The sequence below is a fragment of the Meriones unguiculatus genome, chromosome 6, assembly GCF_030254825.1.
Source record: "Meriones unguiculatus strain TT.TT164.6M chromosome 6, Bangor_MerUng_6.1, whole genome shotgun sequence".
Lineage (NCBI taxonomy): Eukaryota > Metazoa > Chordata > Mammalia > Rodentia > Muridae > Meriones > Meriones unguiculatus.
This window is the reverse complement of record NC_083354.1, coordinates 6,018,893-6,036,485: the sequence shown is the minus strand read 5'-3', so window position 1 is coordinate 6,036,485 and position 17,593 is coordinate 6,018,893. Positions and strand designations below refer to the sequence as shown.

At 42.1% G+C, this 17,593-nt stretch overlaps 1 protein-coding gene across 7 annotated transcripts in view; it reads right to left on the bottom strand.

The window, feature by feature from the left end:
- Window positions 1-16,299, bottom strand: part of Hmgn3 (high mobility group nucleosomal binding domain 3) — a 37,447-nt gene extending 21,148 nt beyond the window's left edge. Inside the window, exon 1 of one of the 7 annotated variants that reach the window (XM_060384689.1) lies at window positions 16,074-16,299. In XM_060384689.1, coding sequence (XP_060240672.1) covers window positions 16,074-16,088 — 15 coding nt within the window. In that variant the 5' untranslated portion in view covers window positions 16,089-16,299. Of the gene's footprint in view, window positions 1-15,552; window positions 16,022-16,073 lie in introns of those variants that run through there. The other 6 variants (XM_021657171.2, XM_021657173.2, XM_060384688.1 and 3 more) reach the window with 6 other exon arrangements.
- Window positions 16,300-17,593: the final 1,294 nt, after the last annotated feature.

Sequence of the window (17,593 nt, the reverse complement as noted above, 5' to 3'; positions counted from 1 at the left end):
GTGCGAGGAGCTGGCAGAGGGACATAGCCACCTCTAGCCACTGACCAAGGGTTCTCAAGAGATGTCTGTGTTCCAACCTCATTCAAGCACACTGAAGGAAACACATTGTGCTTTCCGTAAGTTCTTCTAGCAAAACAAACAAACAAGCAACCCCCCCCCACACACCTAAAAAATAACCAAGAAAAGAAAACTGGTGCTTCTGGTCCATAAGCCAACAGGTAGCGCTGAGCTTCCCTGAGAATGAATGATGGCAATCATCCTTTAGTGAACAGCTTTTGTCCACCAAAGCCAGGAGGCTATAGGGGATGGGCACATCCTTTCCTCCTTGTCATTTGTTTGGGAACTGCTGTACATGGGATCAGGCTGAAGATCTGTGATTCACAGGGAGCTCCCGAGGTGTGCCAAGATGCCACAAGAGAATAAGGCCTGTGTTTCCTGGTGCTGGATTATGGGTGATGCAGAAGAGGAAGGCTCAGAATCCTCATCAGGGATTGCTGGACCTGTGGGGAGTGTGTGTGTGTGTGTGTGTGTGTGTGTGTGTGTGTGTGTGTATGTGGGTACTGGTGCCATACTGTACACATGGAAGTCAAAGGACAGCCTCAGGGTCTGGTCCTTCCCTCCCCCCCTGGTTTGAGACAGGGTCTCTTCTTTGCTGCTGCCTCTGCCTGGCTTCTAAGAATTATCTTCTTTCTGTATCCATCTCCCCACAGAAACACTAGGATTGCAGGCATGTAATGTTGTGCTTGGCTTTACGTGGGTCCTGGGGATCTGAACTCTTGTGCTTGTAGGGCAAGCAGTTTAAAACTGAGCTGTCTTCCAGCTCTTCACCAGACTGCTGTCTGAGGTCATCGTTAGGTACTCCACACTCTGAGGGACCACATTCACACTATTAATGATCAGACCTACATTAAGTTCTCTGTCACCCCTTCCCCTGCTTGGCTTATCAACTTCAGATCCCCGCAGTGATGACGTCACAGCAGGCTAGCATGTCTTCCCTGAATGTTTCGTTAAGAAAAAAACTAACTGAGAAAGTTTATCTGGTCAGAAGCGTGGGTAAACTAAAAAACCTGTCTTCTATGATGTACTTAAAGGTAAAAACATTCTGTAAGTAATCAAACATAAACGATAACCAAAAATAAACAAAAAAAAACCCTTCTTTGTGCATGCATAGTGTATTTCCATTAGTTTAAAAATATGATCCAAACAGTGTATATAATATTTAGATCCATATAATATAAAAATATATTAGTTGAAATTATATAATACAACATGAAAGACATGACTTAGAATATTCTACTCCTTTTTCATCTGGGGTCTCTTTGGCCAAGGTCACCTCTTTGGACGTGTTCTGGTTCTGTGTGTATAGGTTGACGGAAAAAGCTCCCAGCTAAATCAGAAGTCTGAATTCTACTCTAGCTGGCATGTATGCTGTCTGCGTATGCGTTTCTTCACTAGTACAACAGAGACAAGAGTAGGTTACCTGACTTAGCTGCTCACTTTTTGATTATACTGCAGAAAAGTCCTGCACATTATTACATAGGTGCTAGGCACATTGGTAAGCCTGAGGGAAGTAGGACAGAGGAATAATAGTGACACAAATAGTAACGGTAATAGTGAAGTCCAGGCAAGGAGCAGCCAGCTCAGTCGTCACTACCATCTAATGAGGCTGTAAGACACTGCTGTGGCCATTTTGTACTGAACATTTGAGGTCAGAGAGGATAAGCAGTAACTTGTTCAACATGATTCTGCTAGGAAACCTGCCCTGAGTGAAAAAACTGGGATTAAGAAGCAGGCAGACTGACTCAGCCCTCATATTCCTAACAGTAAATTGTTCAAAGCAGCTCTTTTTGTGTTGGGCTTCTTCAATTTAAAAATGGCTGCTGATCTGGGATGAAGATAATGAAGAGCACTCAGTTTGGGAAACAATTCAAATATGGCCTATCTGAGGAATACATGATATGTCATGGACATTTCCATCTGTCTTCCATGGACAAGTGGCTTAAAATAACAACAAACAGCGCCCCATTAAAGCATATATGTTGAAGTGTACATAATTTTGTTTGTGTTTGAGACTCTCGGGCTGGCTGTAAACTCGTGATCCTGCAAGGCTAGCCTCGAACGAATGATTCTCCTGGTTCCACCTTTCAAATGCTCAGATTTAATGATCACATACACAGATAATACGTTTTTCTTTACTATGATAGCTTAAAAAAAAAGGCAAGAAACCATCACTTCTTATTTGTGTTTTTGATATAGGCTCTCCTATATCCCAAGATGACCTTGAACTCCTATGTGGCTGAGAATGATATTGAACTTTCAACCCTCCTGCCACCATTGCCAGAGTGCTGGGATCACAGACATGCATGTGCCACTACACCCAATTTATGCAATGCTGGGATTGAACACAGAGCTTCATGCACGCTGGGTAAGTACTCCACCGATGGAGCCACATCCCAGTACCATTCCGTCACTTTACAGAACTTTCCAGTTTTAATGTGCTTTTACACTATTGTTGCATTTGATTCTCTCAATGTTGTCAGCCAAACAGAGGCAGCCTTGCTATTTTCATTTTAGAGAGGTTCAGCCTTGTCCAGATAGAGGGACAGTCTTTGCACTCTTACACCAGGGCTTTCAGCGATCCTACCAGATGGTCAACTCTGTTTTCTCCTTTACGCAGATATGAACCCATTTTTAGAAAAAAGTAATTAGAATCTTCCATTGATTTAAAAAAAAAACATAAAAAAAAACCACAATCAGCTAGCTATGGTGAAATCCATACATGACTGCTAAAGGAGAATTAGAAGATTAAATGTGTCATTGAGAGGTAATAAAGCAAAAACATACTGAGAAACAGTTTTAAAACTCTACCGAGTGAGTACACACAGAACCGGAGAAGGAAGGGCCAGTTTTGTTGGGGGCTCTGTTGTTGTTTTGTGAGCTATGGTTTAACGAAGCCCCAGCAGGTCCTGAGCTTGATGCCCTCATGCGTCGGCCTCCTTAGCGCTGGCACCACGGGCGGCTGCCGCCATGCTCATTCAGACGTGGTTTCTAACACATGTGATCGCTTCACATCTTTCGTTCGTTTACCTTGCACAGAAATGAGAAACGAGGGCCAGTGTTCACGACTACTACAGAATTTAAATAATTGTGCATAAGAATAACGATTCAAAGAAGGATGAGAATGGGGAAAAGGAGGAAGAGGAAGAAGCAGAGGATAGTATCCTCCTCCGCCTCCTCTTCCTCCTCCTCATATGCAGCAGCAGCAGCAAGGGGCTGGAACCCACCCTACAAGATGGTTCAGTGGGTAAAAATGCTTAACTGGCTGGCCTAAAGATGTGAATTTTACCCTCAGAGCTCACGTAAGGTAAAGAGAAAGAACCAAGTCCACACACAGGTTGTGATGTGTACCTATAGTAACATTAATAATAAATAAAATAAAGTCCCTTTTAAAAGTACAACTTATACCTCAAAAAGAAAAAGGAAAAAAAAAAGATATAAAAAACAAACACATTTCAGTATAAAGTTTGTATTTCATTGTAGGGAGGGTCAAATAACGACATAATTTGAAAGTACAAACTAGAGTAAAAATCCATCCAGTTCTAGCTCTAACAGATTTTCATAGAGATTAACCTACTTCACTGTTATTTGATGCGTTCTAAAAACATAAATACCTTTCCATTTTCAAAATCCAATACCTATGTAAGGGAGTTCAGTATTTACACTGCAATCTCTGACTCTAACGTATAACAATCAAGTGTATCTTCATGCTTCTAGGTATGGAGGAACACCTCTGTTACTACATAAAGCAACTTAAAGAACAAAGGACGTATCTGAGTCATATAAAATTGAATAGTTTATTGTGGAATATGAGAAAATATAAAAAGATATGCGTGTGCATGTGTGTATGTGTGTACAAGAAAGTATGCATGTGTGTGTGTGTGTGTGTGTGTGTGTGTGCACATGTCTTGTGTATACCTCTACTTATAAACCACTAGTTACTGAAATATCTGGATTTGGTGATGCCGTGCCTTCCTTAGCAAGCTTAGGCCCGGACTCTGAACCAAGACTTTAAGGCACGGGCAGAGGTAATCACAAGTTGCTTGGTAACTTTCTATGGCTGGTGCCCAGAAGTGATGGCAAGACCCTGTATTTTAACAAAACCAGTATTTCAAACAAATGAGCAATTACATATAATGATGCTTCATTTGTTTTTAGGCAGCTTAGTTTAAATTTTTGAAAACTGAAGTTATTAGAAATAAATGGATATGAGAAATTTGAAGGCGCAATGGTTAAAAGGAAAATCGTTGGTTAGAATGTTGTTCCTCTCACTTTCTAGCTGTGTGACCCCAAGGATCGACCCTTATCTCACTGAACCCCGATATTCCCTTTCCACGGTTGGGATCCCAGGCTCTGGGGCCAGACCTCTAGCAGTGATGTCACAGCTCATAAGGGCCTTGGGGAAATGTTACCCTCTGGTACTTCAGTGTGTAAAATGATGGTGGGTTGTTGTGGGGCATTTAAGCTTACTAAAGCCATGTGAAAGAAAAGCGCCTGACTCACAGAAAGTTCCGGGAATGTCATGGAAACAGTGAACACACGTGCTGTTCATGAAATTGCAGAACAGCACTTTCTCTATGTACTTACTTACCACAACACAGCTTCGCTTAACTATCAAGCCCAAAGAACATAAGACACACAACTCAAATCTGGTACAATCAGGCATTCAATAAAGTTAATTATTTAAGTCTGAACAACAATATATATGCCTGTGTTAATTACTGATATCATTTCCCCTTAACATGCTAAATGTTGGAACCCATTTTGAAGATGGAAGCTATCTTCTCTGTTTCCTTACTTCTGAATGTACGCATCACTTGCTCTATGTGCGGCCGAGCAAGAGGTTCCCTTAGGCACATCTCCAGGGCTGCTCCTGAGCATGCCCATAAGGACGCAATAGACACCATCGCTATCAGCTATGGTGGGGTCTGACTGAATTCTTCCAAGACAGGGAAATGTGCAACAAAAAAGTTGCTGGTGAAAAATGTAACATTCTGATTTGGTTTATCGTCAACACTGATTTTTAAATTACTCAGGAGAGTAACATCGCATTTCAACAAACTAGGTACTGTGAAAGCAGACACTCTCAATGGCATTTATTTCAGTCACCATTGCCAAACTGCACCCTACAGGAAAGTGGAATATATTTAACTTTACTGTCAACAAACACAGCATTTTAGGGGAGAAGTATAGAGGGGAGAGGGTTATTTAGCTGACTTCCTAAGGGAATTTTAATATTGTATAGAGATGTTTTGAAACTTTTTTTCTGCGAGAAAAATCAACCACAGACGAACATCCAAGATGAAAGCTTACATTACTAGAAAAATGCATTTGTGATTTGGTTATTGCACATCTACCCCAACTGCAGTTAATCAGCCATCTACGGTGAGAACTGCTTGTTCCCCACTCACTGCACCTGCCATTCGTCCCCAAAAATGGAAGCCTGGGGCTAGTGAGAAGCCCATTATTTCATTATGGTTTTCTTAACAATTAAAAATGCCATCGGTTTAATGACGTCCACGTTTGACTGTTCTCCTCACGCCAGCACCAAGCTAAGTACTCTCATCACCCCAGTGAATCCCCAGTGAGGTAGGACATAAGATTATCCTGGCTTTACACATGAGGAAACTGAGTTCTAGAAAATGACGAAGACGAAGAGGCTGAGGAGGGGCTACGGAAACTGCGCCAGATCATCCGTCCAGCAAGCAGTACAAGCCTCACATCAGACACTTCCTCCCCAAAGCCTGAAATAATTAAACAACCATCTTCTCCTTTACAAACAATCAATTGATCCACTTGCTTAAGAAACATGTACAGCACGTCTCTTAGGTGCTGTGGGGAAATGAGAGATTTCACGGCTCAGTAAAATTAGAAGGATTACAAAACAAAGTTAATTTAAAAACATAATCAATCAAATAACACGTTGGTTATCGTGCTAGACAACAATCTTTAAAAAAGTAAGAGGTCAGGGTTAGCAAGGCAGTTCAGAGGTGCAGCATCTTATGGACTGAGCTGGTGTCAGATGCTAAGAATCTCATACCTGATAAAGAGCTTAACATTTATAATACATGAAGAATTTTTACAAGCCAATAAGACGGAGAAGAACCTGTGCTTTCTGTTTGTTTTTGTTTTGTTTTGTCCTTTGCTTGTCAACCTGACACAAGCTAGGGCTCTCTGGGAAAAGGAACCCGTAAGTGAGACGTCGCCTCCATGAGACAGAGGCGACTCTGTGGGGCACTGTAGTGATTAATGATTGTGGTGAGAGGACACAGCTCCCGGGCAGGTGGCCTTTAATGTCCTGGGTAAGAGCAAGCTCAGCAGGCTGTGGGAAGCAAGGCAGTAAGTAAGCAGCGTCTCTGCTCTAGGCCCTGCCTTGTGTTCCTGTCCCGGCTTCTCCTGACGAGGAACTGCGACCCGAGAACCGAACAGCTCTCCCCCACTGTTGCTTCCAGTGTTTTACCGCAGCAACAGAAAGCAAACTAAGACACAACCCAACTTAATAACGGGTAAAAATATCTGACTAGGCGTCGCTGCTCAGAAGCACAATGTTAACATGCACGAGGCCCTGATTTCTATCTGCAGCACTACAGGAAACACACACGCACACACACGCACACACATGCACGCACACACACTCTTGATGTATGAAAAGATGCTCATCATCTCTGGCTATAAAAATGTAAATCAAATTAATTGTAAATTAAATTAGACTATGCATAAATAAAAACCCCACCAGTACTAACTATTAGCACAATGGAACCCTTCCTCCACTTGGAAAACCACCCGGAAAGATCTTAAAATAGTAAATACAAATTTTGAAAACACTTGCCATTTACTTCTACTCTTTGAAATAGTCCCAAGATAAATGAAAAATTGTGTATCCATGCAGAATACTTATTCAAATAGATGCATCATTATCTATGGTAGACAAAGTTTAGACAATACTAATCCTTTTCAACATTTGAAAAATGTGAGCAAACAAAGACAATGCATCCATACAATGGAGTATTAATAAACAATAAAGCAATGAAGTCCTGATATATGGTACCACATATATGGATCACAAAAATGAAACAAATCAGAAACAAAACACTATATATTAAAGTTTCTTTTATATGAAATATCCAGAAAAGGCAACTATATAAGAAAAGCAGCTGCTCAGTGATGATGGGAGTTAACATTTTTTTAAGGCTATCTTTTTGAGCTTCGAAACTAGATAATAGGAATGATTGCACAGTTCTGTAATTTACTGAAAATTACTGAGTTGTGCACTCCAGTTGAATGGACTGTATAGTAAGGAAACCATTTTCAATAAACCTTTGTATAAGGAACCTGTAATATCTCAGCAGTGGGAAATCATGCTTCTTTAAAACTCAGGCTATTTAAAGAAAACCATGTCTTACCAACTGTGAACACACACATATCTCTGATTCCTAGTAAATGTATATATTTAAAGACTTACTTATTTTTTTTAACTGTGTGTGTATATGTGTGTGTCCATGTTGAGTATGGATGCCCACAGAGTCCAGAAGAGGGCACCAGGTCCACTGGCTCTGGGGTTACGGGTGGTTTTCAGTTGCCGGACATGGGTGCTGGGAAACAAACTCAGGTTCTCTACAAGAGCAGTTATCAGCACTGCTCAACAGCCCCCAGAGTGAACGTTTTCATTTGAGCCTGTTTTTCCTATAGCAATGCCTATCTTCTCTACAGAGACATGTGAGGCACTTTCATCTTAAGATAGCAAACCTCTTTCAGTGCTACCTCATTCAAATATTTTTTTACAAACATTAAATTTTTAGCAATTTTCCCCCACTGAAATATTTATTTGTGTAGTTAAAATTATCCACTTTTCTATCTATAATCTCCATCTTTGGTGTTATAACGGTGACAGCCTTTTGAAAGATAAACTTTGAAACCCTGAGTACTGTTAATTATGCCTCTCCCATGCCAAACCCAATGCTATTAGGCCCTTCCATTAAAGAAATACAGCAACCACACCTCCCCACTCCCCGCAAAAATCCCACAAAAACAAAATGAAAAACAAACCCTATTTAAAGTCTCAAAGTAGCTGCTCATTCCCCCAGACCCAATCCTTGCACTGCAACAGAACATCAGTTGTAACCTTCCATCCCTTTCTGGCCTCCCTTCCCCCACTCCTTGCAGCTCAGCTTCCAAGGCCAGCAGGCATTCCCTGCCAAAATACCACCCTAGCAGCCCAGTAAAGCTGGCAACACTCAGCCATCATATCCTGAAAATACATACAGGAACCAGAAACCAAGGAACAAAACACCCACCCAACAGAGACAAACCCAGAAATCAGGGCCTAGACCTATAATCACACCTAACCTAAATGCCTAGACACCAGCCTAAGGACGCAATCAACAATAGTAAAGGTCATATGTCTCCACCAGAGCCCAGCCATCTTACCCTAGCAGGCTGAAGCACACACACACACACACAAAAGACCTTAAAACCAACTATATGAAGATGATAGAGGTCCTTAAAGATGAAAGGAATAAATTCCTTAAAGAAACCCAGGAAAACACAAAGAATTAGAGGAAGTGAATAAATTACTCAAAGAAAGCTGAGAGAAAAAAAAACTAAACAGTTGAAGGAAGTGAATAAAACGGTTCAAGATGGATAAACATATTAAAATCTATAGTCCCAAAGAAGCTGAACAACAAGGACGATCCTAGGGAAGATGCTTAATCCTCGTTCAGAAGGGCAAACAGGATAGACATTAGAAGTAGGAGAAGACAAGGAACAGAACAGGAGCCTCCCACAGAGGACCTCTGTAAGACTCTACCCACCAGGGTATTGAAGGAAATACTGAGACTCATAGCCAAACTTTGGACAGAGTACCAGAATCTTTATGGAAGAAGAGGAAGATAAAAAGACTTGGAGGGGACAGGAACTCCAAAAGGAGACCAACAGAGCCAAAATACCTGGGCCCAGGGTGTCCTACAGAGACTGTTACTCTAATTAAGGACCCTGCATGGAGAGGACCTAGACCCCCTGTTCAAAGAAAGCCCATTGGCTGCTCAGTTTCCAAGTGCTTGTTCTAGTAAGGGGGACAGGGAGATGTCTCTGACATGAACTCAGTGGCAGGCTCTTTGATCACCTCCCCCATGGGGAGTACAGCCTTGACTGGTCACAGAGGAAGATGATGCAGCTAGCCTTGATGAGACCTGATAAGCTAGGGTCAGATAGAAGGGGAGGAAGTCCTTCCCCTATCAGGGGATAGTGAAAAGGCATAGGGTGAGAAGACGGAGGGAGGGTGGGACTGGAAGGAGATGAGGGAGGGGGCTGCAGTAGGGATACAAAGTGAATAAATTCTAATAAATATATAAATAAAATTAAATATTAAAAATAAAAAGACAAAATTAAACAACAAAAATAAAACAAAGCAAAAGAAGCAGAGGAAAAAAAACAAATTAAAGGAATTCTGGAAATGAAAAAACAGCAACTACAGAGACAAGCTTTGCCAAGAAAATACAAGGGATGGACTAGAGAATCTTAGGCACCGAAAAAAACTATAGAAGAAATGGGTACGTGGTTAAAAAATAATGTTAAATCTAAAAATATCCCTAACACAAAACATCCAAGAAACCTGGGACAATATGAAATGACCAAACCTAAGAAGAGAAATAGAGGAAGGAGAAGAATTCAGCTCAAAGGCCCAGAAAATATTTTCAGCAAAATCATAGAAGAAAGTTTTTCTTCCCTAAAGAAGGAGAGATGCCTATAAAAAGTACAAGGCATGTACAGAACATTAAATAGACTGGAACAGAAAAGAAAGTCCCCTTGCACATAGTAATCAAAACAATAAACATATAGAACAAAGAAGAGAATATTAATAGCTGCAAGAGAAAAAGAGCAAGTAACATATAAATTACATATAAATTACAGCTGACTTCTCAATCTCCACTGAGACTGAGACTCTAAAAGCCAGAAGGGCCTTCATAGATGTCCTGCAACTGCTAAGAGACCACAGATTCTCACCCAGACTTCCATACACAGCAAAACTTTCAATCACCATAGATGGAGAAAATAAGATATTTCACAATAAAGCCAAATTTAAGCAACATTTATCTATAAATCTAGCCCTACAGAAGGTGCTAGAAGAGAAACTCCAATGTAAGGAAATTAACTACAACCATAAAAACACAGGAAATAATCTCACATCAGTAAAACCAAAAGAAGGTGCGCGCACACACACACACACACACACACACACACACACACATGCTCATGTACACATGCAATGCACACACACCACCACCACATCAACAACAATAAAATAATATGAATCAGCAATCATTGGTATAGATATCTCTCAGCATCAATGGTCTTAATTCTTCAATAAAAAGACTAACAGGATGGATTTGAAAATAGGATCCATCCTTCTGCTATATACAAGAAACACACCTCAACATCAAGGATAGACATTACCTCAAAGTAAAGGGATGGAAAAAGTTATACTAAGCAAATGCTCCTAAGGAGCAAGTAGGTGTAATCATTTTAATATCTAACAAAATAGATTTCAAACCAAACCTAATCAAAAGAGATAAGAAAGGACACTTCATAGTCATCAAAGGAAAAATCCACCAAGACATTTCAAATTTTAATATTTATGCCCCAAACACAGGGGCACCCACTTTTGTAAAAGAAAGCACTATTAAATCACATATTGACCCTTACACATTGAGAGTGAGAGACGTCAAAATCCAAAAGACTTTCTAGAATTCAATGAAAATGAATACAGAGAATGTTGAAACGTATAAGACACAATAAGCGCAGTGCTAAAAGTAAAGGTCACAGCACTAAATGCTTTTATTAAAAAAAATCAAAGATCTCATACTAGCAATTTAACAGCACACCTGAAAGCTCTAGAACAAAAATAAGTCAGCACACCCAAGAGGACCAGACAGCAAGAAATAACCTAACAATCTAAGGGCTAACATCAATAAAATGGAAACAAAGAGAACAACACAAGGAATCAATTAAACAAATGGTTGGTTCTTTTAGAAAATTACCAAGATGGGCAAAACCTTACCCAAACTAACTAAAAGACAAAAAAAAAAAAAATATCAAATTATAATATCAGAAGTGAAAATGGGGACAAAAGAACAGACACTGAGGAAATCCAGAGGATCATAATGACATTCTTTAAAAACCTGTACTCCGCAAAATTGGAAAACCTAAAAAATAGAGATCGTTTTCTTGAAAGTTAAATCAAGATCAGATAAATAATTTATTTTTAATTTATTATTTATTACAATTTATTCACTTTGTATCCTGGATGTAGCCCTCTACCTTGTCTCCTCCCAGTCCTACCCTCCCTCTCTTTCCCCCTGTGTCCCTCCCCTAGATAAACAATTTAAATAGACCTATAACCCCTAAAAATAGAAGTAGTCATTAAAAGTCTCCCAACCCAAGGAATCCAGGGTCAGACTGTTTTAGCACAGAATTCTGCCAGAATTTCAAAGAGAGTTAACACCAATACTCTTCAAGTTACTCCATAAAATAGAAACAAAAGGTTCATTACCCAATTCATTTTATGAGGTTACAGTTACCCTGATACCCAAACCACATAAAGACTCAACAAAGAGAGAGCATTAGAGACCAATTTTCCTTATGAAGATAGATACAACCATACTCAATAAAAAACTTGAGAAGAAAACAAAAACAAAAATAGAATCCAAAAACGGATCAGAAAGATTATCTGCCATGATCAAGTAGGCTTCATCCCAGAGAAGCAAGGATGGTTCAACATAAGAAAAATCAGTAAATGTAATCCACCATATAAACAAGCTTAAAGAAGAAAACCACATAATCATCTCATTATACACTGAAAAGGCCTTTGACAAAATCTAACACTCCTTCATGATAAAAGTCTTAGAGAGATCAGAGATGTAAGGGACATACCTAAATATAATAAACGTAATTTATAGTAAACGGGGTATAGTCAACATCAAATTAGTGGGGAGCAATTCCACTAAAATTAGAAGAAAACAAAATTTTTCACTCTCCATATCTATTCAATATAGTACCTGAAGTTCTAGAGAGAGCAGTTAGACAAATAAAGGAGATCAAGAAGATTCAAATTGGAAAGGAGGAAGCCAAAGTATCACTATTTGCAGATGATATGATAGTATACATATCGACCCCCAAAATTCTACCAGGGAACTCCTACAGTTGTGAGACAAAGTAAGAAATAGGTAGATTTTTCTTTCTTGAGTCTCTAACTAGAACAAGACCACCCTGTACTCCACGTCTATCTTGTAGACATTGTCCTACTGGACAGTTTCTGGCATGATGTGCTAGACACAGCGATTCTGGGGATAAGGAATTGGAAACATAAACAGGGTGTGAAAATGTGTTTGCTGACCAGGCCAGGACTCAATCCAGGCCTTGCTGGTACTGACTGCCGCTGGCGTTTGTGAATGTTTGAGCAGAACAGTCTAGAACTCGGTCAGTCATTATCCCACCTCCTGAGTCTGTGAGATTTCACCCACTCACCATCCATTACACAATACAGAAAACAACTTTATTTAAATCTTAGAAAGACATTACAATGGTAAGTAATGCCACTGCTCTAACAAATAAACAGCAGTCATTTAAAAATGACTTAATGGCTTAATGTACTAGTAAACATAAACAAACATATAAAACTTACGAAGAGGTGTCTTGAGAATAGCTTATAATAATATGGATGATACTGTGTCCTTGAAGCTTGTAGCTGAGGACTAATAATGTTAGAACATAATACGAAGAGGCATCCAAACGCCTGGTTACAGAAAATGATTCTGACTTTTTCCTTGAGTCCTACTCACATTTTTTTTTTTTTTCAAGATCAGCCAGCACAAATTCAACCCATGTTCTTATCTTTCCTAGGGTCTTTGGATTTGCACAGCACATTCCATAATCTGTATAAGCCCAAATGTCAGTCGACTTTTCTTTTTTGTCTGCTAATCTTATCACTTCACTGAATTAAATATAAGCTCCCAGGGAACAAACTGTGTCCCTACAGTATTTAAACAGTGCTAGGTCTTCAGAGGTTTCCCGACTTTATTAGTACCACCTCTTGCTTGGCAGGACCTGGGAGTTCATTAAGTAACATTTCTATGAAACAAGGAGCAGAGACAGCAAGGAAAATATAGAGTGGGTACTTTGCAAGCTGATTACCGGGTGAGGGAGATGGCTCAGGGGGTGAAGAGTTTGCCCCTCAAGCATAAGGACCTGAATTTGATCCCCAGCACTCATACAAAAGCCAGGTGTCTCCGTGTCTTTAAGCCTCATGCTGGAGAGGTAGAGATAGTCAGTCCACCCAAATCAATGAGCTCTAGGCTGAATGAAAGACCCTGCCTCAAAAAATAATGTGGAGAGCGATAGAGGTAGACAGCCAATTTGGACCTCTGACTTTCACCCCTGCCCCTATGCTTGCATTCCTCTCTCTCTCCCTCCCTCTCTCTCTCTCTCTCTCTCTCTCTCTGTGTGTGTGTGTGTGTGTGTGTGCGCACGTGCGTGTGTTACAATTCAGTTTACAAAGCAGAACAGGTAGTTCTTCAGTTAAGGAAATTAAGTAGTATAGTATGTAAATCCTTCAGCAATTACCTGGCTTGACAGACCTCTAAGGACTATGCATGGATTGTCTCCAGTTCCTTTCTCGCACAGCTGTGCAGGTTTCACTGGGGACAGTGGTTTCCAATGTCACTTCCAAGGAACTCCAAGACCTCACCAGGCAGCTCTATGGTTTGACTACCAGGACTGCTAGGTGGATGGCCGTCACAGCCATGCAATCTGTGGCTGTTCCTGCCCAGGTGTTTGGCCTCAAGATGTCAGTAAAAAGACTTCCTGTTAATCGAGGAGGCTTTCTCAGATGTCCCGAAGGACCCCACCCAGATGTGTGTGCACAGGTTTGCCCCTAGTTAAAGGACTGCTAACTCCATACATAGTCCCACCTTTCAGAGAATTAAAACATACAGCCACTTTCTTTTCCACTCTTTTCTTCCCTTCTTCCCCTTCAGAGGTGGAAGTGACAGGAAATAAGAGCGAAGCTTTTGCCAGCAATGGTCCGTGATCAAGGAAAAGTTCCACCAAACCCAGGAGCCATTACACATAAAGGGAGCATGTGACCTGCTGCTTATCCAAACAGGTTAATAATTTCCAGGGAAAGAGGTAGCCTTGACTCCCTCTGTAACTCATTTCTCGATAATTAGTTCCTCTGATTCTGCTAGAATTCCCATCTCGTCACTAACCTCACATAAAAGGCTGCAAACAGTGACATCATTCCAGTACAACAGCACTGGAAAAACAATGCCGCCATCAAATGACGCTTGAACAACGAGTCTCAAGGGCTCCTACTCCCAACATGCTCTGAGCCTCTCCAACTACAAGGCTCTGGATTTCCTAAAATTCCTCTTGTTCCAATCCATCTCCAAAGGAAGAGAAAGAGTTAACAGCGGTGGCCTTCAGGATGACAGCAGCTCCACTATAAACCAATAGTTAATGAAATGTTGGGCAACACAGCTTCAGACCCTGCTCAATGAGTCTAAAATAGTTCTGCGGTTATGAAGATGAATGAGATAAAGCACACCCGACTCCACCCAGCATGAGGCACAGAGTAGGTTCACATTAAACACTAAGAAAACCCCTTCTAATGAATAGCATTGATTTTATTTTAAAGAATGGAGATGGCTCAAGGAGTAAAGACACTTGCTGTCGATTCCCACAACCCACAACCCACATGGCAGGAGAGAATCTACTACTGCAATGTGGATGGCCAGCGCCTCTCACGAATACACAAAATAAATAAACGTAATAAAAGTAAATTGAAAAAGGAGTGGAGGGTTTACAATCAAACGCTTCGTGACGACAGACAAGAAAGGAAAGCAAAAGCTGCTAAAATTTTAAAGCCTCGATAGTTTTAAATAATGCAACCACACACACACACACACACACACACACACACACACAGTGCACAGTCTTGGGGTAAAGCGGGGCATTATCTGAATCAAGTTTTAACTTTAATGGCCACGCTGGTGGACTTGGCTCCTTTGAGCAGGTAGTGAGAAGGTTTTATTTGTTTTTGTTTTTGTGTTTTTGTTTTTGTTTTTTGTTTTTTTTTTCGTAAGAAGCAGTCTGCACACATCGGTTCTCTCAGCGAGGGGTAAACAAATCATCTGCCCTTCCTTTTACCAGTCCAATGACAAGTCGAAGCCCCACCCTGACAGAGCTGTATGACCCCACGTGTGGCTCGTGATGTCCCTGCGGGGAGGGGACACAACCCACAAGAGGCAAAGAGCGACCAAAATGACCCCGGTTCCCTGCCCGGCCAAGCGTGGGGTGGTGGGTGGCATAGTGGCCCCGGCTTGGTGGCCCCTGACCTTGGCAGGGTCGGCCGTGCTCGGCACCAGTCCCTTTCCTACCAGGCGCTGCGCACTGCCCCGCCCGCCCTCGCGCCGGGTGATTGACACCGGAGTGGGTACATACGGGTCCGCGGCGCAGCAGGGCTGGCGTAGGGAAACATGGCTTTCCCTCTCCCGGCCTTCCGCCTGCATCGCGCCCTCCCTGGGCACGGCCCGGGGGGGACACCCCTGACCACGCCTGGCTCCTCTGCCTGCCTCCACGGTTTTCGACTTTCCTGGCCCGGGAGACTCCTCTCACTGCCTCCCCTCCACCCTGACAACAAGCCGGAGTTTGCCAAGAGGAAACTCCGGCGAAGGGGGATGGACACCCTCTCTGGCTGCTGCTGGCAAGAGGTGGAAACCATTCCAACCAAGAGTTGATGGAGAGGGGGGGGGACACGTCCCTGGAGGGAAAGTAACGCTCGGAGCTCGGCGCGGGGCGAGCGAGGTCTGCAACAGGCATCTGCAGAAGGGAAGGAGCGGGCAGCGGCGGTGCCCAGTGCCCGAGTTAGTGTGCGCACAGGCGCGTCCATCGCAGCACAGGGGGCATTGACTCCGAGCACACTCGAGGGCCTGCGGGCAGTTTTTATTTCCGGCAGGACTTACCTTTCTCTTCGGCATAATGACTACGTCGGTGTGGCCAAAAGTAAAGCTACGGGCTGGGCCACCTGGCGCGCCGCTGGATGCTGCCTGACCGCCGCCGCTGCTCCCGCGATTCAGCTAGCCCGGCGTTTCCGACCTGCACCTCCGCTTCCTCCCGCAGGCGCTCCACTCGCTCGCATCCCAGTCCCCCAATGGCGAGCCCCGCCAGCCGGCCGCGAGGCCCCATTGGCTGAGGGAACGTTCTAAATTCCACGAGGGCACGCCCACCCCCGTTCACCCGGTACGCGCAGTTGTAATTTCCACTTCACTGGGGAGAAAAAAAAAAGGAAAAAAAAAAAATCTGCCTGGAGACTGAGCATGCCCAGTTCAACTAGTATCCTTCGGGCCACACTCTCCTGGAGTTTCATTGTTTCACGGGGCCTTCTTTGGGATTAGGGCAATGTGAACCTTCAAGGAAAAGAAGTTAAGCATTGACATGTTAACTTCATAACCAAAAAGGGGACGCGGTCTACTTTGTACATTTGTTACTCATAAAAGCTTGTAGTGGGCGTTCGTGGTGTAGATCTGCACAGGTGTAGGAAGCCCCTCTGTTCATAGAGTCTAACATTTCCTAAAGGTCTCAGTCCCACCTCTAGAAAGAAAAAAGCCTCAGCTATATGGGAAAATGGATGTACGTTTGTTGTGGAAATTAAGGGGACGTCGAAAAAGGCAGGAATAAATTATAAGTCTGTACATTTAAATGACAGCTGCCAAGTTTTATTATAGTGTAATTTTCTAGAAGTTCTGCAAAGAATTGCAAAATACATATCTTAATTTATTTTATAAGACCAGTCTTATCCTGATGACGAGAGAGAGAGAGAGAGGAAAAGAGAGAGAGGGAGAGAGAGAGAAAAAGAGAAAGCAAGAGAAAGATTGAGTTTAGGTCAACACCGTTCATAGACATAGGCACAAGGACAGGCACAAAGTTTTAGCAAGTCAAATTCAGCAACACTTAAAAAGACAGCCGAACCCAGGGGAACAGCTGACCCTGGGAACACAGAATTTGTTCAACAACTGAAAATCGGTCAGGGTGATCAGCACATTGCTATAATGAGGAATGGGATCATTTCAACAGCTGCAGGGGAAACGTTAGGGAATGGGTGAGCGAGCCTGAAAACTCTGCACAGTAGAATATTACTCTGCAGCAAAAGAAATGTGCTATCCCTGATCAAATGCTACATGAACGTCAACACAAGACAGTCCATTCATTCATAGGAAATTACAGCAAAGGCAAACTAAACTAAGCAGGGTTAACCTGAGAATCTTCAACAAGGCAAAAGTCACATCGCAGCCTTAAAATTACATAAGATGAGGTTTACTTCGCTCCCACAGAGGCTGTGTGTGAGTATCAAACAAAGTCATCATCATTTAATACCTACTTCACCTTTTCTTTATTGCTCTTTAGAATAAGTGAATTATCTCTGCAAACTTGAGAGGTAATGAATGACTTTCTCTTTTTTGGTGCATTTTTACAAACGTGTGGT